A 25,000-nucleotide genomic window follows, 5' to 3' on the forward strand; every position below is an offset into this window, starting at 1 on the left:
TTCACATTTAGGTTGGTTTCTCCTCAGAAAGTGAAATCAGATACACACACACACACACACACACACACACTCCTCGGTGGCCTAATTCTGTCTCTAATTTTAGCGCACTGTGTTCTCGTTTCGCATTCAGAGAGACGCAGAAATCAAACTGAAGTTCTTTCGTTAGACTTCTGATTATGTACAGTCGTCATCGCTTATTAATCAATCATCTCTCACAAAGTTAATTGTGTTCTCCAGCGCTGTTGAGACACTGAAGAACCATCAGATGTCTGCAGTACATTCTGTTACCAGTTACCAGACAGATGAATTATGTATATTTAATGAAGGTACAGTATATTACGGTATTCTAGAGTGGTAAACCGGGATAGTTAACCCATGAAATGAATCATTCACTCGTTCTCATGTCAGTATATGGACAAAAAATAACTCATTTCTCAAAACATCTGCGTTTTAAGCCCCTGCTCCACTGAAGAAAGTAAGTGAACAATATGATGTTGAGTAAACGATGATCATTTAGGGGTGAATTATGCCTTTAATCTGACAGCATTAGTGGCATAGAAAGTTTCTAAAGCAGATTCACGGAAAATAACTGAATCAATGATGCAAACTTCATCAAACATGAGACATTCATATTCATCTGTAAAGCGGCACTAGAAGACAGTCAGTGTTCAGATCAGCGGTGTTGAGTCGGTGTGTGTGGAAGCTTGTTTCCGCCACAGAGGGAAAAATAGAAAAGGTAATTGCGACTTTTTAATCTCACAATTCTGACTTTTTATCTCAGAAATTACGTGATATAAAGTCGCAATTGCGTGTTATAAAGTCAGAATTATGAGATATAAACTCGCAATTGTGAGAAATATACTTGATATTCTGACTTTTTTTCTCAGAATTGAGAAACGATTCACTGAGCCATTCACAGACGATTCACTGAGCCATTCACAGACGATTCACTGAGCGATTCACTGAGCCATTCACAGACGATTCACGAAGCGATTCACTGAGCCATTCACAGACGATTCACTGAGCCATTCACAGACGATTCACTGAGCAATTCACAGACGATTCACTGAGCCATTCACAGACGATTCACTGAGCGATTCACTGAGCCATTCACAGACGATTCACTGAGCGATTCACAGACGATTCACTGAGCCATTCACAGACGATTCACTGAGCGATTCACTGAGCCATTCACAGACGATTCACTGAGCGATTCACAGATGATTCACTGAGCCATTCACAGACGATTCACTGAGCCATTCACAGACGATTCACTGAGCGATTCACTGAGCCATTCACAGACGATTCACTGATGATTCACAATCAGTTCACAATCAGTGAATCCAGTCACGCAATCAGGAGATTCTGGTGGTCAGTTTTGTACTGTTAAGATAATTTTATTATAATTTAAATTTAAATAGGAATCGTTTTTATTTTGTTCTATAAATGAAGTGGTTTTGTTCTATTAAGAGATTGCATTTACATTTAATCATTTAGCAGATGCTTTTATTCAAAATGTTTAATTCTGTGGCGGAAACAAGCTTCCATAAGTATGTCTATGTTGCAAAGTTCATAAATTACAGAAAAGCTATTGATTAATCGGATTTTAGTTCTATTAATTGGTTTTGTTCTATTACAAAATTTAAATATTAATCAGTTTTGTTCTAAATATGAATCGTTTTTGTTCTATTGTATTAAGAGATTTGACTCAAGTTACAAACACAATAAAAAGCGAGTGATCGAGTCAGTTCTGTCTCGTTAGTCAAGCCCTCGTCAGCTGATCCTGGACCTGTAGGAACACGCCTCTATCACTGTATTCATATATCAGCTCCGTCAGTATTATCAGCAGATATGGCGGATGACCCTCCTCTCTCCCCAGCTCCACCGTCCACTGTCTCCGGTCAGGATTTAGCATTCTGACTCCCCTTTGAAATCCCCTTCGTTGTTCATTAAAATCTTTATTAATTAATGATATCTGAAATACATTCATGTTGGTTCTGTTCTGTTCACCCTGAGGAGGGTTATTGCGGCTCTTATCCATGCTAGGCTAACCAGAACAGAACCAGACCGCCGATCCAAACTATATGCTAACTGTCAATCGTATCTGAGGATAGTGGACCTGACAGAACCTGACAGGAGGGTTTCCTCACGTCTCTGTGATCTTGACGCTGATCTCATGCGTGTGTGTGTGTGTGTGTTCCAGGACGTTCCTCTGGTGTCGGGCTCTCAGGAGAACTACGTGCTTCTGCTGGTGATGGTGTGTGTGTTCGCCGGCGGGACGCTGATGGTTCTGTCCGTTCTGCTGGTCTTCTGTCACCGATGCTGTCGAGGAGAGCGACGATACTCCAGGTCAACATCCACACAACACAAAAACCTCAACATTCGTTCACACACTCACGAGACACACAGATGCTGTTATTCGGGTCAATATCGGGTCTATCAGCACACAAGAAATACTGGACTAGACAAACCTGTTCATCGGCACGTGTGACCCTGGATCACGTCACCAGTCTCGAGTCGCACGGGTTTATCTGTGGCAATAACCAACAATACATCGAATGGGTCAAAATTATCCATTTTTCTTTTATGCCAAAAATCATTAGGATACATAGGATATGTTCCATGAAGATATTTATTACATTTCCTACCGTAAATATATAAAACTAATATTTGTGTGAGTGAATGCAGCACAATCACCAACATAAATTAACAACTTTAAAGGAGATTTTCTCAATGTTTCGATTATTTTATTTTATTTTTTACCCTCAGATTCCAGATTTTCATATATCTCGGCCAAATATTGTCATATCCTAACAAACCATAAATCAATGGGAAGCTTATTTATTCAGCTTTCAGATGATTTATAAATCTCAATTTCAAAAAAAAAAAAAAAAAAAAAACTTGTCGTGTGTGTGTGTGTGTGTTAACAAACTTTAAGTCAATATATCTCAGATGTTTGAGTGCAACGGTGAATACGCTGATATTCTCACATTATGATGTTGTTGTTTGTGTTTGTGTGATGTTCAGAGCCAGTGATGACCTGGAGAAAACCAACACTACATACGTCGAGGAGAGTCAGCCGGCTCAAGGTGAACATGCTTTACACCCGAGCGATTCACTGAACGATTCACTGAGCGATTCACTGACGATTCACTGACGATTCACTGAGCGATTCACTGACGATTCACTGAGCCATTCACTGACGATTCACTGAGCGATTCACAGACGATTCACTGAGCGATTCACTGAGCGATTCACTGAGCGGTTCACTGACGATTCACTGAGCGATTCACTGAGCGATTCACTGACGATTCACTGACGATTCACTGAGCGATTCACTGACGATTCACTGAGCCATTCACTGACGATTCACTGAGCGATTCACTGAGCGATTCACTGAGCCATTCACAGACGATTCACTGAGCGATTCACTGACGATTCACTGAGTGATTCACTGAGCCATTCACTGACGATTCACTGAGCGATTCACTGACGATTCACTGAGCCATTCACTGAGCGATTCACTGACGATTCACTGAGCGATTCACTGACGATTCACTGAGCGATTCACTGACGATTCACTGAGCCATTCACAGACAATTCATTGAGCGATTCACTGAGCGATTCACTGACGATTCACTGAGCGATTCACTGACGATTCACTGAGCCATTCACAGACAATTCACTGAGCGATTCACAGACGATTCACTGAGCGATTCACTGACGATTCACTGAGCGATTCACTGACGATTCACTGAGCGATTCACTGACGATTCACTGACGATTCACTGACGATTCACTGAGCGATTCACTGACGATTCACTGACGATTCACTGAGCGATTCACTGACGATTAACTGAGCCATTCACAGACAATTCACTGAGCGATTCACAGACAATTCACTGAGCGATTCACAGACGATTCACTGAGCGATTCACAATCAGTTCACAATCAGTGAATCCAGTCGCAATCAGGAGATTCTGGTGGTCAGTTTTGTACTGTTAAGATATTTAAATATGAATCGGTTTTATTTTGTTCTATAAATGAAGTGTTTTTTTTTTTCTATTAAGAGATTACATTTACATTTAATCATTTAGCAGATGCTTTTATTCAAAGTGACTTACAAATGAGGAGAACAATAGAAGCGATCAAACCAACAATAGGGCAACAATACACCAGTGCCGAGACCAGTCCAGAACATAGAGTACAATATCGATCGCTTTTGTTCTATTAAGAGATTTAAATATTAATTGTTTTATTCTATTAAGAGATTTAAATGTCGGTTTTGTTCAATGCGAGAGTAAACAATTCTCAAAACCATCAGTGAAGATTCGATAAATTTTCTGAAGTGAAAAATAGTGTGTTTCAAAGAGTCTGAAGTGAATTGAACAAATCCCATATTTGATTAGCAGTCATTTAATCCACAACATTGATAAATATAGGGTCAGTTTTGGATGTAATGCCGTAATTAATTACTGTAATATAATTACTTTTCCCTTGAAAAAGTAAAGTAGGGGATTACTCTTAATTATTCTGTGATTTGATTACAGTTACTTCTGATGTAATGGCATTAAATACTGTATAGACTATAGAACAATTCTGTAAAACAATAGTGGATTTAACATCAATTTTTTTTTAAATGTATGTTTTTAATGTAACCTTTGCCCTTTAAATACATTGGTCAGTTCAAAAATAATTTATGCAATTTTATAATATTTATTTGAAAGAATTAAAAGAGCAGTTTCATGTCTATCCTTGTGTTGTTCAACAGTTAGAGGGTGATATAGGATTTAGAAAGTAATCAGTAATAAGTAATGCAATACTTTTAAAAGAGCATAATTATCACCATAATCTAATTACACTGTTGAAGATGAAATTAATTACTTGTTTAGAGTAACTCACCCAACACTGTATAGGGTATATGATCATCATCCTCCTGAAAGAGAGACTAATGTGCATTATTGAGGTTTCTCTTCTTCTTCTTCTTCTTCAGACATCACCATCAGACTCGAGAGTGGTGATTCGCTGTCCACTTCCGGTTGTCATGGCGACACGAACACAGATCACTTCCTGTCTGCGTCCCTCACCGGGCGACGGGTCTCTTTCAACGAGGCCGCCATGTTTGAGCAGAGCGCCAAAGACCAGGAGAAAGGTCGAAGGTCAGAGACAGTTCCTTAAGCTTTCACTTCTAATACTTCGGTCAGTTCAAAAATGATTTATGCACTTTTATATTCAAGTCAAGTCACCTTCATTTATACAGCGATATATATATATATATATATATATATATATATATATATATATATATATATATATATATATCAACACAAACTTTTATGTTAGATGCTATTAATTGTGATTCATCGATTTGACACCACTAGAAATAAGACAAAATCATGACATAAAAAAGTCAACTTTTAATAATTTATTTTTTTCTGTTTAGTTTATCTGCTGATATAGTTATGGTTCTCGGTGTGAAAACAAGCTTTGTGAATGAAGAGGAGCTCTACACTAGCGCTGCACGATTAATCACAATGAAACCGCTCGCGATTTAGCAAAGGCTGCGATTATTTTATGCGCAGTTTGTCAGAGCAGCGGCTGATCGGTAGTGAATGCACCATGTGACCACCAGAGGGCGTCTCACACACACGCCAAATATGCCCCGCCGCAGAAGGGTGTGTGTGTGTGTATCACTCCAGGAAGCCCCTGTGAGCATCACACTCTCTGTCTCTGAATAAACAGAAGATTGAAACGCTTTGATTAAACACGACTAATAAACACACGACTGCCTTATTCTGTGTCAGAAGCTCATCATCTCACAGGACGAGGAGCTCAGCTGTCCTTATGAAGTGAGTTTGGAGGAATGTTGTCTTTTGTTGGACGAGGTTCATAAATGCTTCTCATGTTTTGGGAAGATGTTTGACGCGTGTTGCTTTTTCAAATGCACGTTATAAGCGACTCAAACTCAGTGCTTTCAGAGTGAGCCGCGTTTACTGAGCCGTACGTCACTGACAAGCTGCACATAACTAATAATCACAGCCATTGACATTTCATAATTGTGATAAGCCAAATCGGTTTTAGTGCGATTACATGTAAATTGCGATTAATCGTGCAGCCCTAGTCTATACTGATCCTCTCTCTCTCTCTCTCTCTCTCTCTCTCTCTCAGGTACACACTCACAGAAGGAGACTTCCATCACCTGAAGAAAGCTCGTCTCACACACCTGCACATCCCGGCGCCGGCGCTGAAGATCCTCACCATCATGGAGTGCGATTCCCCGGAGAACAGCGTGACGGTCACCGAACAGCCCTCAACACACCCGTCACTCTCCATATTCCAGGTGACACACACACCTCATGCCTTCAGTCGAAAGAAAGTGTAACCAATATTTTATTTGTGTGTATTTTCTCAATGACAGTGACACAGCATTAGTGGATAATAATGACAAAAGAAACCCTCTGGAGCTCTTCGCGTGTCAATTTATTTATTTTTTTGTCAATGAAATGAATGTACTATATTTTAGTTTGATAATGTTTTTTTTTTTCATATTTTGTATTTTTAGGGGATTTTTTTATATTTATGCTACATTTATAATCCATTTATTCACTTCTTGAGCATAGACCTGAACATTAAATTTCCAACTTAAACTGGTAAATCTTGAACGCTTTAGAGCGACAGACTGAAGTTTGATCTCTTTTCAAAGACGACACTTGGCAGATTATTGCTGAAGTGAAAACACTAACAGAATTTATGCTTATTATGAAAAATGCACAAAAATACTATTTTCAAGTTTTATAAAAAAGATATATTTTCAAAATCACATTTTACTCTAAAACTGATATAAAATCAAAGCCATAAATCTAAACAAGTTGTGTTCCAAATTTGAGCTTGATATCTCAGTAAATGATCTTTCAGTGAGATGTTGTTCGGCTGCAGTACCAAACGCTTCCACTAGAGGAAATTCGTCTCACATTAATTTCTAATGCGCTCATTTCTGACCGCGAGGAGCTCAAGTGGGACTATTTTTTACAGGACCATTTAACCTCTTCGAATCATGTCCGTGATTTGTTTGTGTGTTCATACAGCAAGTGCCAAAACCTTTACCAAGTTTCATACCATTCAAAAAAAGTAAAAAAATTAAAAAAATTAAAACGTAACATTTTTCTGTCAAAAATGCTAAACTTACTTGCACTGATACTCAATGCATTCTGGGATCAACTTCTCCATAAAGGATGGATGCGATACTGAGTTAGAATTTGTCTAAAGGTTTCTTTATCACACTGGTCATATTCTGGAGTCTGATGCGCATGATGCCTTAAAATGCAGCCTACGTAGTCTGTGCACTAGGTTGAGGAGCAGAGCAAATAAAAATGTGTGTGTGTGTGTGTGTGTGCAGCCAGCTGAGGGCCCCGTGCCGGAGGCTCCAGGATTGTGGATCAGTCAAAGCCCCAGCTGTGCTCTTCCCGGAGACACACTCAACTCCACCCTGAACAGCAGCGCCGAACACAAACCTGCCCGATCACAAACCGTGAGTCACTGCGATCATCACTGCTAAGAAACCCTGGAATGCTGCAGTACCATTTCATTCGGTGACATAATGAACTAACATCAACAATTCATAGTTGGCAGTCATGTGACTGGTGCGGAGACGATCCAGTGTCAGAGGGGTATGCAGCAACAATTTTATAACCAATGCAACATAATGCCTTTATGTTAAAGCAGATGGAGAGTTTGAAAACACTTAAAGTGCCTTAATGTTGAGTACTTTCTTTATAATGGTTTTCTATGGAAAAACGTGTGTTGTGTTTATATTCTGCTTGCCTGTACATAGTTGGGGGAGTGGCTACTGTAGCAGATGGAGAGTTTGGGGAGGGGCTACTGTAGCGGATGGAGAGTTTGGGGGAGTGGCTACTGTAGCAGATGGAGAGTTTGGGGAGGGGCTACTGTAGCAGATGGAGAGTTTGGGGGAGTGGCTAACTGTAGCGGATGGAGAGTTTGGGGGAGTGGCTACTGTAGCGGATGGAGAGTTTGGGGAGGGGCTACTGTAGCAGATGGAGAGTTTGGGGGAGTGGCTACTGTAGCAGATGGAGAGTTTGGGGAGGGGCTACTGTAGCAGATGGAGAGTTTAGGGAGGGGCTACAATAGCAGATGAGAGTTTGGGGAGTGGCTACTGTAGCATATGGAGAGTTTGGGGGAGTGGCTACTGTAGCAGATGGAAAGTTTGGGGAGGGGCTACTGTAGCAGATGGAGAGTTTGGGGAGTGGCTACTGTAGCAGGAGGAGAGTTTGGGGAGGGGCTACTGTAGCAGATGGAGAGTTTAGGGGAGGGGCTACTGTAGCAGATGGAGAGATTGGGGGAGGGGCTACTGTAGCAGATGGAAAGTTTGGGGAGGGGCTACTGTAGCAGATGGAGAGTTTGGGGAGTGGCTACTGTAGCAGGAGGAGAGTTTGGGGAGGGGCTACTGTAGCAGATGGAGAGTTTAGGGGAGGGGCTACTGTAGCAGATGGAAAGTTTGGGGAGTGGTAACTGTAGCAGGAGGAGAGATTGGGGAGTGGCTACTGTAGCAGATGGAGATTTTGGGGGTGTGGCTAGTGCTACTGTAGCAGATGGAGAGATTGGGGAGTGGCTACTGTAGCAGATGGAAAGTTTGGGGAGTGGCAACTGTAGCGGATGGAGAGTTTGGGGAGTGGCTACTGTAGCAGATGGAAAGTTTGGGGAGGGGCTACTGTAGCAGATGGAGAGTTTGGGGAGTGGCTACTGTAGCAGGAGGAGAGTTTGGGGAGGGGCTACTGTAGCAGATGGAGAGTTTAGGGGAGGGGCTACTGTAGCAGATGGAAAGTTTGGGGAGGGGCTACTGTAGCAGATGGAGAGTTTGGGGAGTGGCTACTGTAGCAGGAGGAGAGTTTGGGGAGGGGCTACTGTAGCAGATGGAGAGTTTAGGGGAGGGGCTACTGTAGCAGATGGAAAGTTTGGGGAGTGGTAACTGTAGCAGGAGGAGAGATTGGGGAGTGGCTACTGTAGCAGATGGAGATTTTGGGGGTGTGGCTAGTGCTACTGTAGCAGATGGAGAGATTGGGGAGTGGCTACTGTAGCAGATGGAAAGTTTGGGGAGTGGCAACTGTAGCAGGAGGAGAGATTGGGGGTGTGGCTAGTGCTACTGTAGCAGATGGAGAGATTGGGGAGTGGCTACTGTAGCAGATGGAAAGTTTGGGGAGTGGCAACTGTAGCAGGAGGAGAGATTGGGGGTGTGGCTAGTGCTACTGTAGCAGATGGAGAGATTGGGGAGTGGCTACACACACACACACACACAGCTCTTGAAGCTCTGCCCTTTGTGCCGGGAGCAGCAGCTCATTTGCATTTAAAGGGACACACATAAAATGACGCGTTTTTACTGACCCTCAAAAAGGGACAATTTAAACATGCTGTAAAAAAATATTTGTGGTGTATTTTAAGCTAAAACTTCACATACACACTCTGGGGACAACAGAGACTTATTTTACATATTGTAAAAAGGGGCATTATACCACCCCTTTAAATACATTTGATTAAGGATTGTAATATGAGCCAGATGTTTTCCTGAGATTCAGCCATGTTACCTGTGACCATCTTCACTTCCACCATCTGCTCACTCCTGGTTTTCCTCTCTAGATTGAGGTGATGAGCAGAAGCCTGCTGATGGACAGAGATGTCACTTCCTGTCCAGCTCAGGGAACCGTGTTCCACTGCCTGTCTAAGCTCAGACGCCACGCCAGCCTGGAGGGAGCGGGTCCGTTCTTCAGCGTCAAGAAATGGAGACTCGACACCATCCAAAGAGCAGCGAGTCTTGATATGAGAGGTGAAATATCATTTAATTATTGAATAATTAATTCCTAATAAGTATATAATAATTAAAGCTGCAGTCCGTATTTTTTGGGGGTTAAAAATTATCCAAAATAAATTTTTGAGCAAGTACATAACCAGCCAGTGTTCAAAACTATCTGCTTGCCTTAGCTCGATTCACAACGGTAAGCTTGTAATAATGTTTCTAACTCCAGTGGTACTGGTGGATTTCCACTGGAAATTCGAGCATGTCTTTGCATCATTACATCACATCTGTACACATAAAGTCACATCTGTACACATAAAGTCACATCTGTACACATAAAGAGTCTTGGCTAGTAGGCTATTGAGCGTGAGGACGTGGAGGTGGAGATTTATAGCCTTTTCTCACAGCACTTGATATAATTACACTTAGCAATTTGATGGCGGATCCAGAAATGGTTCAAATGACAATCACCAGTGACAACTGGAGATTCACCCGCTGTAAACTGCGAAAGACTTCGGACTTTGGAGTGGCTTCAGAAAAAAAGAGACTGCAACCGGTCCATGCGAAAACAAGGATAAATATGGGAAGGGCTTTTGAAAGGTGGCGTGAAGTCCGTGTTTTGAAGGGGTTCAAAATGGACGCAGGGACGGCTTTTTTTCTGCTGGACAGGAAAGACATAAGCGATCGATAGATTTAATCGGCGCGATTTACAGCAATGCTTTTTTCCCCTTAGTTGGTCAGAACAAAAGTGGATGTTACTTGTTAAGAGGACATTTTCCAGTGAAAATTCTTATGTTGGTCATACTTCCAAAAAGTAGAATCTGTGATTGCGAATGCCAGGATCCACACCGGCGGCGACTGACAGCCGCACATTCTCCTCAAAACATCGGATTCATCCGCGTTGTGCCGTGTCGAGGCACAACCCACGTAAAGTTGATCATTCTGCGAATAACTGCAATTGCAGATTTCGAACAGAGATGGCGACAGAGAGGAAAAACTATGGACTGCAGCTTTAATAAACAAATAAATGAATTGAATAAACTGTCCATATGCGTTGATGTGAAAGTTGACTGCGGTTCAGTTTCATTAAACGCTCTTGTTGGCCGTTTTGTTTTCTGAAAGATGTTTCTCGAAACTTAAACAATAATGATTCCTCATGATATGAGCTGCAGTATTGCTCAGAAATCACACAGTCCAAAGGCAGTCTCCTTAAACAATGAGAGCTTTTATTCAGCTCTGAATGAGCCTGGAGAAGAGGAATCAATACCGGATCAATACGGGGAGAGTAGCTCAGTCTAGTTAAAGTCACGTGACTGTTGTGAGATCTGACTAGCTCACAGACTTCAACCAAGAGCGCAGGACAAATCTGCTTCCTGATAAAGGAATGATATGATAAATGAAATTAAATAATCACATTATTCTTCACCTGATGTGAAAGGTCAGTCAGTACAGCTGCTCATTTCCTGCTAATGAGCGTTAGATTGCATTACATGCGGTCATTAGTGAGGCAGAGGAGCTTCTTCATCATGTGAAAATAGTTACATGAACTATTGTAATGCACTTTTTAATGTTTATTAGCAATTCACAGTTCAGCATTGTTATTTCGAGACAGCAACATAGTGTCAGCCCAGATCCGGTCCTGTCTGGGTTGTTAACTAAAAATGTAATGTTTCTGTTAACTGAAATGAAGCTGAAATAAAATTTAAATATTAGATGAAACACTTAAACTGAAAAAAACTTAAGCTAAGTTTAAAAATATGTGCTAAACCTAAAGAGCTAAAAGTTAAAAGTTGAAGTACTAAAATTACTTCTCAGACTGTAAGATCTCAGTTGTCACTGATGTCAGACTGTACGGCAGTCAAGACGCGTTAAAAATGGTTTTACATCATCAATCTGTGACGCGTTCGGTGACTGTGATCTGCGTTACCCGCAGGATTGAAACGGTGGCTACAAAGAAATCTCTAACGTTAATTTTGGTCACAGCTTGTCTTGAAAAACGAAGATAATTTGATGGTCGTCGTAGGAGAATCACTGCAGGACTGAGAGTCAAATCTTCTGACACTGCCAGAATTTCGTCGGAGGTCAAATTCGATTGCAAACGGTCATTAATCAGCTGTCGGTGAACATGTCAAACTAACCATCAAAGACTTCAGATTATAGCCTAGGATCAGAGGATTCTTTTAGGATTTGCAACATTTATCTCAGACGGCCAAATCGCACAGTGTGTTGCTCCGGCTTAAGTCAACTAGAGTCATCTGTGCATATTCCTGCTATTCCTTTAGGTTCTCCGCGGAGACGTGTGTTTCAGAGGCAGCGGGCGGCCAGTGAGACTCTGGATCAGGGTGAAGAAAACTTGCAGGGTGGAGTCGGGGACTTTCTGTTGCCACAACCTCCCACTCAGCCACAGATGGAACCGCCGAGACGCCTCTCGGCCAGTTCTTTAGACGCCAATGCAGGAGCTCCTCAGGCCCTCAGCAGGTACAGTCACAATATCCCAGAGTTAGGGCAGGGTGTCAAATCCTGCAGGTTGGAACAAAAGTCCAGGATCAGGATTGAACACCCCTGATCCAATCCTGATCCTGGAGGGCCAATGTCCTATAGAGTTTAGATCAAACCTGCCCAAACACGCTTTCCTGAATGTTTCTAGTAATCCTGAAAACCGTGATTTAGATGGTTCAGGCGTGTTGAAGCAGAGTTAGAGCTAAAAATATTGACCCTCCAGGAGCAGAGTTGGACTTAGGGGATCTTTAGGCACCTTACTGTTCAATTTCAGGAGTCACAGTCCAATTCCAAAACAATCCTCGATGTAGAGTTGTCAAAGTACCGACTTCGGTACCAAGTCGGTACTAAAATTGTAAAAATGTGACAACCAGCATTTCCCTCTAGCATTTTGATGGATTCTTAAACACCTCTGATTGGCCATTGTGTTGACACGCTCAACATATATGTCTGTGATTGGCTACAATGAAAGCGTTTGAAAGCGGTGTCTATCAGCGGATATATTCGCTACTGTAGAAACATGTCGATGTAAGGAGACCCGCGGTGTGTGTAGAGAGAAATGGCTCATTCTAAGGTAATAAAAACATAATGGTTCATTAAGTAAGGTCTTTATACACCACTGAAAACATAGTCATGTATATGATATTGCATTTCTGTCAACAGATCCTCCTAGATATTACACACTGCACCTTTAATCACAATGTTCACCTTTCTGTCTGGGGAGTGTGTTGATTGACATCATGTCTTTGCACCCCTTCAGGTTAGAGGTAGAGGCTGTGATGGAGCTCAAACACAACACAGATGCAGTGACCAAAGACACGACTCCAGCGTTCCCCTCATTCCAGGAGATGGAGGACAGGGAAGAGATGATGGCAGGAGCTTCAGGAGAGTTTGGTCCACCGAGTCATCAGGAGAGTCTAGATCAGCCCAGCTTGTACCGGGACATCTGGAGTTTGAGAGCTTCGCTGGAACGGTACGCCTCCTCGGACCTGAGCAGCAACGACAGAGACTCCACTCGCAGCGACGCGGACAGCGTTTGTTCAGCCGGAGCGTCAAGATCAGGCGCCCCCAATTACCAGTCACAAGACATCGATGACGACATGGACGGGGACGGTGAGCTGCCGTACGACGATGTGGTCCGGGACGCCGGGTTGAGGAGAAACGCACGGGATAGTGTAGATTCTGAGGGAGAGACGAACAACCGGAAGCTCCTGCAAATGGACAGCGGATACGCCTCAATCGAGGCTCCTTGCAAGGCTCCCGAGGAACTTAGGCTTTTCGGAAGTAGCTCTGCGAAGACCGCATCCGAACGCAGACGCTTTTTCACCAATTCTGGCCGCAAAGGCACGGTCTGCGAGAGTTTTGAGGCGCGACTCTTTAAGGAGGAGCTGGAAGACGAGGCATCTGTAAGTTTGGCCCCCCAAGAAACACAACCCAGGCCTCGCTTCCGCCGACGAGACTACAGCATCGATGAGAAGACAGAGGCGCTGTTTAACGAATTCCTACGGCATGATCCCCAGTTCGACCAGCAGGGGTCACCCTCATTACGACACCGTCACCGTTCCCGTATTCATCTCCGGAAGCAATGGCAGCGTAGCAAACAATACAGCGATCCCGGAGCCGCTCGATACTCGCCATCCCTGGAGCGACAGCGCTGCTATCCGCTACGCCGAGGCGACAGCGCTAACTACCCCTTGGACACACGCTATCATAGTACCTTGCCTCGCATTGCTAGCGCGGCGGATGAGGAGGGAAGCGAAGGAGCGGCGGGCACAGAATCGCCCGAGCCGGAAACAGTCGGACCGGACCTGGAAGGTGCTGGTCCACCCTCGGGTGCTGGAAGTTCAGGTCCGGATCTGGAGGAAAACGCAAACAACAGCAGCAACAACACAAGCCGGCATTTCTTTTCCTCACAACCGCTGGAAAACAGTGCGAGGGATTGTGGGATGCTGGAGGACTTTGGGACAACTGCTAATCCCGCAGACTCACATAAACATTCCTGCATGGAGGTCGTGGACCGCGACGGGCCGCCGATGACCACATTTAGCTCTCATTTGCATTCCCACACAGACACACTCATGCCTGATTCGGACTACAAGCATCACACCTATACTGACATAAGTCCGTCAGACAAACTGGCATCCATGCTGGATGATCGCATCTACTCTAATCTGAGGACTCAAAGAGGAGGTCAAGAGTGTGTCGTGAACGTAAGCCGCACCTCAACCGATCTTGAAGAATAAAGCGCCAAGAATGATAACTATAACCATAAAGTTTTAATAATCGCTCTAACTCTAGGAGAACAGCAACATCACACCACAACTGTAACGTTAACGACACAGAGGAACACTATTGTTGGAAGTTTTTTTGAACGATAAAAACATTGACAGCGAATCAGACTTTAAAGAGCTTGAGCATTTAAAGCGGCGTACGACTAAACCCCAGCATGCACTTATATTTAACAGAATGATATTGTCTGCTGGTGTGGACACCATTATAGTTATCGTTATAGTTATCGTTCTTGTACAGAATAGTTTAGGTCAAGTTTTCACGAACTCCTTCTCCAGGGTGCTTGTGCTACTAACGTCATCATCGCGCAAAAAACAACTCAATTTAATGCCTGGTTCAGATTACACGATTTTAGCCCGATTTTGGCCCGATCTGTTTGACGTAGGGTGTCGTGGGGATTCGCAAACGACAACGGGCGTTGGGACGCAAGATTCGATCGTTTCATCTCGTATAGTGTGTCATAGTGGGCAACAAACTTTTTGTCAAAAACAAAGAACAAACTACTTCACGACATCACGATAAAAAGACTAGCATGTTTAATTTTTTTTTTGGTACTCCACGACGGTTCCGTCAAGAGTGTGTGTGTGTGTGTGTGTGTGTGTGTGTGCGCACGAGTGAGCGTGTGTGCGCAAGCGTGTGAGTGAGTGAGTGAGTGTGTGTGTATATGTGCGAGTGAATGTGTGTGTGCACGAGTGAGAGTGTGTGCGCGAGCGTGTGAGTGAGTGAGTGAGTGTGTGTGTATATGTGCGAGTGAATGTGTGTGTGAGACGGCTCGCAATGACTGGTTGGAAAGCAACGTGTAGTCTGACATGTTTCTTGTCCACGACAGGACAAGATTTTTAGGAGTCAAAATCGTGTAATCTGGCACAGTGACTATCTAACAGACAAAAAAATTGTGTAATCTGAACCAGGCATAACAACACTGATGCAAAACGAAACTAAATTACGGCTATTATAATTAACATTCGTCACATTGCACAAAGGCTCCAGACGGGAGTCTGTTTAGTGACTAAAATTACAAACTTCACCTTTAAAAAAATAAATACCAGTTTGAGTAGTACGGATGCATCCATACTGACCCAGGGGGAAAAGCTGGAAAACCTCAACTGAACTTCATCTCCTCTTCTAAGGGACTCTAGATCCACACACTGATCTGCGGTCAAAGGAACGTCCACTGTGAAACCGTTTCAGAAATCAGCTCGGGTCATTTCTAATCAAACCAGTCTAGATCACACGTTCACATGTGCTTCGAACCATGACGGCTGAGATCTGATATCATCACCGATCCTTATATATCCCACAATGCACTGTCCAGAACATCTCAAGTCCTCGTTACTAAAACATTAATGCTAAGAATCCCAAACAGCGACCCGCATCCATGTTTATCAGACGTGGGCCGGATCCGGGCCAAAACCATGTTGCATTCTGGGATATTAGCCTCAATATCTCCGTTTTCATATCATACATGACACATTTATGACCATAGTTGTACTGTGACTTTCAGATAGCATCGGAGAACACAGGGTAGGTTGTAGGATATTGTATGTACATCTACATCTCTCTGAATTGTCATTTTAGAATTATGATTCCTTTGCAATAAAGGTAATTTTGTTGGTTTTATGCAAAAATCATGTTTATTGTGGAAAGAACATGAAAAAAATCAGGTTGACTGATTTAAATCACAAAGCAAATGAGACGTACATGTTTGTTGAATTAAATTATCTTTTTATTTAAACAATAATGACTCAAAATATTTGTAAAAATCTGCTTTTTTTTTTTTTGAAAACAGAAAAGATTCCTTAAATGCTCATGGTAAACCAGTACTTTAACCTCCACTGCCTATGGCAAACTGACAGATGCATGCTGGGTAGTTGGAACGGTTAGATTCATCTGGTGAGGTTTAGTGACGTGATCACACGTATCAAAAGGAAACACACAAAAAACGAAGAATTATATAATGCAAAAATAAAAACTGAGCTAGAAATGATAGGCTGTGGAACTGAGCTCTTGCTATTGGAGGTGTCAAGGGGTCGTTGCCATGGAAACAGCCGTGTCACTGGCCAGAGGTCACGCGCCAGAGATGACCCGCTTCTGGACGGTCTTGCCGTTTCCTCTCACAATAATAATTGCAGATTCTTTGAATTAATCGTGTGGATGATTCAGATTTCTCTCGGAACAGCTACTAGAAGACAGACGGGTTGCGTCACATCTACGTCGTCAAGCTCAGTGTGAGTCTGCGCAGTACGCTCAGCCATCAGGAAGTGAGTGCTTCTAATTGACTTCACTTTTCTCCGTTGAATCCAATGGGGGCGCTGTGTCCATTTCTTTTACTGTCTATGGTCAAAACTAGCGCATTGGAAATGAGACGAATGTCCTCTAGTGGAAGCGTTTGGTACTGCAGCCGAACAACATCTCACTGAACGATCATTTCTGGCGATATCAAGCTCAAATTTGGAACAAAACATGTTTAGATTTATGGCTTTTATTTTCTTGCTGTTTTAGAGTAAAACAGGATTTTGAAAATATATATTTCATATAAAAATTTTAAAAAGTATTTTTGTGCATTTTTCATAATACACGTACAATTCTGTTACTTTTTTTTAAGTTCACTTTTTAAAACTTTTTTCACCTCAGCGATAATCTGCCGAGTGTCGTCTTTGAAAAGAGAACAAACTTCAGTCTGTCGCTCTAAAGCGTTCAAGATTTACCAGTTTAAGTTGGAATTGTAATTTTCAGGTCTGTGCTCAAAAAGTGAATAAATGGATTATAAATTCAGCGTAAATATAATTTAGTATAAAACCCCCCCCCCCCCCCCCCAAAAAATAAAAACATTAAATAAAAAACATTATGAACTAAAATATAGTACATTCATTTCATTGAAAAAAAAAAAAAAGAAAAGCAAAGAGTAGTTTAAGTTATTTTGCTTCATGAATTTAGTTAAATAATGTGATGTAACAGATGTGAGTTATACAACCGTTTCAAACACGCCTCATCCAATCAGAATCCAGAGTCATAATGGTGTTATATTTTAAAATCATTTGTTTTCCGGCTTGTTTGCGTATAGATCATGGGAATACTTGCTCACTTAAAGACTCGAGGATGTGCAGAGGAAGAAGATCACAGGCTCAGGGTTTGAGCGTCACTGATGAGTCGATGCACTCGAGTCCTGCGTGCAGAAACACTGACGACACACAAACACTGGTGACACACACTAACACTGATGATACACACTGGTGACACACACAAACACTGATGACACACTGGTGACACACACCAACACTGATGATACACACTGAATAACAGACTGCGGTGCTCAAGGGATCCTTCGCTCTCACATCACCCATTCTGCATAAAATCAGATGCTTCACAGAATGTTCACGCTGCTCACGTCAAACTCCGTATTAGTATCATTAAAGGGTTAGTTCACCCAAAAATGAAGATTCTGTCAGTAATTACTCACCCTCATGTTGTTCCAACCCCGTAAGACCTTCGTTCATCTTCGGAACACAAATTAAGATATTTTTTTATTAAATCTGAGTGCTGTCTCACTCCTCCATAGGCTTCTAAGGAAATGAAACTTGTTGGCCCAGAAAAGTTATTAAAGACATCGTTAATATAGTCCAAGTGACTCCAGTGGCTCAATCTTAAGTTTATCAAGCGACGAGAATACTTTTTGTGCGCAAAACCCCCCCCAAAATAACGACTTTATTCCACTATTCATTTCCTTCTCTCTGGGCCTCGAGTGAGTTCACGTAGTGTGATAGCGCAGCGCATCTGGGTTGTACGTCACACGCATCACACACATGACCAGCGTCGGCCAATAGTGAGCCTACGTGGTGACGTGCAACACAGACGCGCTGCGCTAAAACACTACGTGAACTCACTCGAGGCCCAGAGAAATAAAACTTTATAAAAGTTTTATAAAAAGTGAACTTAAAGGTTACAGAATTTTACATTTATTGTTATGAAAAAATACTATAAAAAAAAATATATATATTTTATATTTTCAAAAACAAGTTTTACTCTAAAACTGCAAGAAAATCAAAGCAATACATCTAAACAAGTTTTGTTCCAAATATGATCTTGATATCTCAGTAAATGATCGTTCAGTGAGATGTTGTTCGGCTGCAGTACCAAACGCTTCCACTAGAGGACATTCTCTCATTCATTTCCAATGCGCTCATTTCTGACCGCGAGGAGCACAAGTGGGACTATTTTTATCAGGACCATTTAACCTGTTCGAATCATTTCCAGGATTTGTGTGTGTGTGTGTGTGTGTGTGTTCACACAGCAAGTGCCAAAACCTTTACCAAGTTTCATACCATTCAGATAAAGTAAAAAAAAAAAAAAAAGTAAAAATGTTCTGTCAAAAGTGACGAAGAGCACCAGAGGGTTAAAAGTGCGCTCAGGCTACATCATAATTACGAGATTCCAAAAGCGTTCACATCCTCACAGACCTTGTAAGCTGGGAATTTTCAGAGAGTTCCTACTTTGTACCATGTGACCGCTGCAGATTCCCATAATTCCCAGTTCCGTCGTGTGCGGTCATCTTGAAATCAGGGTGATTACGACATGGCGTGAACACAGCAAAACAGTAATGGTTCATATAGAGGGCATAAAATGAACACTCTGGCGGATATCCGACACGATGTCCGAAACGTTTTTATGAGTTCTAAACGATGCAATATTGTGAGAACGTGAACGTCTTCTTGTGCTTCAACGATTCACACAAAACTGTGTAAACTGCCCAGCAAGTATTCTCGTATACGACTTAAGTACACGTAAACAGATGAAAAAGAAAGCGCACGTGTATCAGTGTATTAGATCCGTGCATTCGCTCTTAAAGTGACAGCAGCCTAATATTCCTGATGCTGTTCTGTTTTTAATGTTAATCAAATGACAAATGACACAGAAACATCACCCGCTGCTCTTCACTGAATCATCTGTAACTTTAATAAGGATTAATCTGTGTCTCAAGGCTGGTGAAAATTATTTATGGCCGGCAGGTGTGGTAGAATATTAGTTTTAGACCCTGTTCATACAGAATTATATTTGATATAGTACAATCAGTAGTTTTGTGTAATGAAAATGTGCACCTTGAGTACATGTTCGACAATCGCTATAACTTTAGCGATGAAAACGCTTGTGTGATAAACGGTTCGTACAGATACTGTTAAATTCCAGGACTTTCAAGCACTACTTTTTTGGTTTTCAAGGAATACAATCAAATATCTCATTAATCAAACAATATCTTTATTACCTTAAAAAAAAAGAAAAAGAAAGAAAGGTAAATAGATAAATAAAAATAAACCAAAAAAACAAAACAAAAAAGGTACAAATAAAGTGCAGCAGATTAAATGACTGTGGGAACTTTATTGAAAGGATCAATGATTTTTTCTCATGAATATATGATTGAGCTGAAGAATTAAAGCTGTATCATATACTTGGATATTTATATGAGCAATATCACACTCACAGCCGTGAGAAACGCCTCTATATCAGACGGGCTGCAGCTTCATTTTGTGTGAAAAGATTCTTTTATCAATCAAATTAAACACTAATTTCACATCTATTGTCTGAATAACTCAAGCACTTTAAGTTCCTCCTCATAAATATGGCTGTTTTCAAGGGTTTTCCAGGACTTACATTTCAAAAAGTCAAATCCAAGCACCTTATAGGCCTTCTGTAGCCCCGCCCCTTCTCAGCGCTGCGCTCGCTGCCTTTTGCCTTCCGGTCTGTATTTTCACAGCGATTCTGCGTGTTTATTAATGAACGGCTACAACCCTAGATAAACTTACATTTAGAAATTCTTAATTTTATAATTTTATACAGAAAACTGAATAGAGAAAATAGTCTGAAAACACAATTTTTCCATACTTTTCCAAACTGTTTGTCGTTAGATCAGGAATATTAGGCTGCTGTCCCTTTAAGAGCGAATGCACGGATCTAATGCACGGATCTAATACACGGATACACATGCGCTTTCTTTCTCAACGGTTTATGTAATAAAGCTGACTTGCAGAAGAAAATGCATGTATTTGGAATGAATTGTGAACGTCGTTTGAAACGACATGATTAAACGAGTAAACATTGGATGTAGTGCGAAAACCCCATTCCTCTCCATCCCAGCATGCAGTGCGTGTGGCCAAACACCTTCTTCCAATCAAACACGCATGCAAATAAAGGACCATGAGCCTCAGCTTCAGTTGGGATGTGTTTTATATAAATAATACTTAAAAAATAATTATCGGGAAAAACAAACCAAATGGGGAAATGAACCCAGACGTCCTGTGGCGATCAGCTCTCCGTCCAATCGCGTCACAGCATGCAGATTATAGTTTAACATCGTATATTCATCATCATCTGCAGCTTATGCTCTCTACATCACACCTCTGCTTCTGAAGCTGCAGTTCATAACTGTAAATTAAAAGACGGTCTAAAACTAAACGGAAGGTCTTCGGTGCTGATCGGGATCCAGGAGGAACTGAACGGATGAGCCTCAGCGACAGAGGGGGATTGTGGGAAACATCTCCACTCTTTAACAGCGTTCTCAAGTCAAGTCAGTCCAGACGAGAGAAACGAGTGTCCTGGCACCGTGTGTTTGAGTTCATCATCATCATCATCATCATCATCATGGCAGAAGTGTGCGTCGGGAACAGCGTTCAGTATCGGCTGCTGGGAAACAACATAAACCTGCGGAGAGAGAGAGAGAGGAGAGAGGAGAGAGAGGAGAGGAGAGGAGAGGAGAGAGAGAGAGAGAGAGAGAGAGAGAGAGAGAGAGAGAGAGAGAGAGAGAGAGTGTTATATGAGAGAGATCATACAGTAACAGCCGAAACAAACAGAAATACAAGCAAACACTGTCAAAAAACGTATAAAGTTGTTATAAACTTAAAGACTTTTGCAGTCTGAGTCTATTTTAAAAATTCTAATTTAATTCAATGTAATATTTTAGAAATGCAACGATATGAATACTTTGGCCGATACCGATAACCGATAATTCTTTATATTTGAGAGCCGATAACCGATATATCGGCCGATAAATCGAAATCCAAATTTTTGACATTACAAAGCCTGATTACAAAACAAAAGTCATCATTAAAAGGCTTGACCCAAACACACAATTATAATGTTTTTATTATAATTTTATGTAGCCGATAAGACAGACTTGTGCTGTACTTGTTGCACTGAACTGTATTTTCCTTTCTTGAAGTAATTTCAATTATATTTTAAGCAATTCATAACCATCATGTTGAACAGTCGCATCTGAAGAGTCTCAGCTGAAGGAAATAATACATTATTTATCGGCTTTGACTGGATCACATTTCATCACAAAATCAAAACATTTGCATAAAGAAAATTACGTTTATTTTCATATTATTTTACAGTAATGTAATGTAATGTAATGTAATTATATATATATATATATATATATATATATATATATATAGAGTAATGTAATGTTTTTATATATTTATATATAAATAAATTAGTGCTGGGCAACAATTAATCGCATCCAAAATAAAAGTTTGTGTTTACATAATATATGTGTGTGTGTACTGTGTGTTTTGTTTATATATATATATATATATATATATATATATATATATATATATATATATATATATATACACACAAAACACTTGCGTGCAGACCCAGGGTCCAGAAGCCGGGAGTGCAACCACAGTGTTGCAGGACCCACTGGTGCTGAGTCTCCTGAAGTGGCAGAAGGAAACCCCATGATGGAGAAGGTACCCTGTGATCACGAGGACACCAGCCCACCAGAGGCACACCCGACAAAGCCAGTAGTAAAGTAGTCTCAGCCTCAGACGTCACGCCCACGGAACGTTGGCTAAACGTCTGATGCATATGGTACACTTAACTAGAAACACTTCAGGAATGTCGAAGTCGTCATCTGATTGGTTGAATTTTATCGGATTTCTGGGGGGCGCGAGTGTTGCGTTTATTTTCGGTCAGCCGGGAAACAAAGCGCAGAAGTGTGATTGCGGAAGAAAAACTGTTGTGTTTACATGAGTGACAATGAGCATTTATCAAGATCAGCTAAACGTAGGATTCTCAAAAGTATGCGAGGTTCACGGCATAGACTCTTTAAGAGATGTCCAGGAGTTTTGTTTGAGGCACTTAGTGGAGACAAAAAGAGATATTTTAGCCTGTTTGCCGACGGGATTTGGGAAGAGTATTATTTTCCAAGCCTGGCCGACCCTTTGTCAGCATTTAGAAGGATTCCCAGCAGATCCAATTTTACTAGTTGTGTGTCCCCTCCTATCTATTATGGAAGATCAAGTGAAGTACCTAACTGAGAAGGGGATATCAGCCGCGTTTCCAGTTAAGTGTACCATATGCATCAGACGTTTAGCCAACGTTCCGTGGGCGTGACGTCTGAGGCTGAGACTAAATGACTTACTGCTTGTTTTCTTCTCCTTCTTTGATTTTCTATGCTGACTGACTTGTTGCACGCCGGTCTGTTGTTGTGGGGACATTTCCACGCCCCGAAACGTGACGCTGAACGAAACGAACTGTATTTGGTTGTTTGACATGTCGGTCAAACGGCCTTATGGGCGGGCCTTGGCCAAAGAAAGCTTCTATGAATTCCAGACCTTCAGCCGTCAGTCTGAAGGTCTGGCTACGCGAGACTAGTAACAAAGCAGCCAGGTAGGAGCGACAAGATCAAATGGCCAAAAACGAATGACTGGGTGGCGTGGCAGAGTCTGGATGGTTTGGCGAGGTCAGTAAGAAAGAGCCCACAGCCCCAGCCAAAGGAAGAAAAGAGAGAGAGAGAGAGAGAGAGAGAGAGAGAGAGAGAGAGAGAGAGAGAGAGAAGCTCATTAAAGCAAGGCGCCAGCTCCGTCAGAACTGGAGGAAGGCTGCATCTCAGGAGAAGGAAGGCCTGAAGGTCCTGTGGGACGAGGTCAGACAAAACCTCGCCAGGCTGAGGAGAGTGGAGAGGATTAGGAAGAGAAGAGAGAAAGGGAGAACCAACTTTTTCAGAGATCCCTTCAAGTATGCACGGCAGTTGTTGGACGAGAAGAGAAGTGGCAAACTGAACGTCAGTGAGGAGGAGCTGGAGCAATACATCAAGAGCCAGTACAGTGACAACAAACGAACATCACAGCTTGGTTCTCCAGGGTATGTACCACGGCCAGCCCCCCCCCAACTTTACCGTTCGATAGTTCTCCACCTAAGTTGCGAGAAGTGGAGGAGGTAATCAAGAAGGCAAGGTCAGCATCAGCCCCAGGGCCGAATGGGCTTCCCTACAAGCTCTACAAGAACTGCCCGCAGGTAGTCAAGGCACTGTGGAAGCTAATGAAAACAGCTTGGAGGAAGCAGCAAGTCCCAGCAAGCCATCGGTGTATTTATTCCCAAGGAGCAGAACTCCCAGACCATCAGCCAGGTCAGAAGCGTTGCCTTGTTGAATGTAGAGGGAAAGGTTTTCTTCTCCGTGCTGGCAAAGAGAATGACCACTTTCTCATGACAAATGGGTATATCGATACAGGCTGCCAAAAGGCTGGAATTCCCGGCTTTCAAGGATGCATTGAGCACTCTTCTCTGATTTGGGAGCAGATCCAGCGCGCCAGGAGAGAGAAGAGTGATGTGCATGTGGTTTGGTTGAACCTGGCCAACGCATATGGCTCAGTTCCACATAGGTTGATTGACTTCGCCTTGGAGTTCTTCCATGTCCCGGGTTGTGTAAAGAACATCATCGCCAGATACTTCAGCAACCTGCACCTGTGTTTCATGCTAGAGGGCTACACGACAGGATGGCAGCAGTTAGAACGTGGAATTGCGATGGGATGCGCCATCTCCCCCATCCTGTTTGCGATGGCTTTCGAGGTAATGCTCATAGGGGCCAGGCAGGAAGTTGGAGGTATCAAATTACCATCGGGTGTGAGGCTACCACCCCTGAGGAGCTACATGGACGATGTGACAAGCATCCTTCAAATGGCTCCTTGTACAAACAGGCTCCTCAGGCGCTTTGATGAACTTCTCACATGGGCGTGCAAGTCCAGGACAGCTTCGTTGCAGGAGGGGAGCCCATTCCACGGCTGGACGAAAAACCACTGCGAAGCCTGGGGAGGCTGTACAACGGCAGACTTCTCAGACAGGCGGATGGGAAAGATAGCCAAACATCAACTTGCAGAAGGTCTGGCAAAGATTGAGCAGAGTCTACTGCCCGGGAAGCACAAGGTGTGGTGCTATCAGCACATCCTGTACCAACGTATCCTGCGGCCATCGCCAGTCTGCAACACCGAGAAGTGATGGGGGCTGTCCAGACCAGTCGTGCTGGGCTGGGCTGGGGAGCAGCGCAGCAATTCTGGTCCAAAGCCACCAAGAGACAGCAGAAGAACATGGTGGTGGACGAAATAACCAGACTGGAGAAGGAGCGCTTCC

The 25,000-nt window shown here is 42.5% G+C and overlaps 2 protein-coding genes and 1 long non-coding RNA gene across 4 annotated transcripts in view; 1 reads left to right on the top strand and 2 right to left on the bottom strand.

The window, feature by feature from the left end:
* Nucleotides 1–17,020, top strand: part of cbarpa (CACN subunit beta associated regulatory protein a) — a 23,339-nt gene extending 6,319 nt beyond the window's left edge. For both annotated transcript variants that reach the window (XM_084411343.1, XM_084411342.1), the window contains exons 3-10: nt 2,204–2,349; nt 3,028–3,089; nt 4,994–5,159; nt 6,169–6,340; nt 7,397–7,528; nt 9,649–9,835; nt 12,088–12,283; nt 13,065–17,020. In XM_084411343.1, coding sequence (XP_084267469.1) covers nt 2,204–2,349; nt 3,028–3,089; nt 4,994–5,159; nt 6,169–6,340; nt 7,397–7,528; nt 9,649–9,835; nt 12,088–12,283; nt 13,065–14,547 — 2,544 coding nt within the window. In that variant the 3' untranslated portion in view covers nt 14,548–17,020. The remainder of the gene's footprint in view (nt 1–2,203; nt 2,350–3,027; nt 3,090–4,993; nt 5,160–6,168; nt 6,341–7,396; nt 7,529–9,648; nt 9,836–12,087; nt 12,284–13,064) is intronic.
* Nucleotides 2,195–5,090, bottom strand: LOC311291960. The gene is made up of 3 exons (XR_014627637.1): nt 4,903–5,090; nt 2,472–2,531; nt 2,195–2,322 (listed from the first exon to the last, which is right to left on the bottom strand). It is a non-coding gene; the product is annotated as an uncharacterized lncRNA (long non-coding RNA).
* Nucleotides 17,021–20,794: 3,774 nt separating the features above from the next.
* stk11 (serine/threonine kinase 11) overlaps nt 20,795–25,000 on the bottom strand; it is a 30,318-nt gene continuing 26,112 nt past the window's right edge. Inside the window, exon 11 of the mRNA XM_084412133.1 lies at nt 20,795–21,286. The gene's annotated coding sequence lies outside the window, so the exon portion shown is untranslated. The remainder of the gene's footprint in view (nt 21,287–25,000) is intronic.

The sequence above is a fragment of the Rutilus rutilus genome (genome assembly GCF_951802725.1).
Source record: "Rutilus rutilus genome assembly, chromosome: 6".
Lineage (NCBI taxonomy): Eukaryota > Metazoa > Chordata > Actinopteri > Cypriniformes > Leuciscidae > Rutilus > Rutilus rutilus.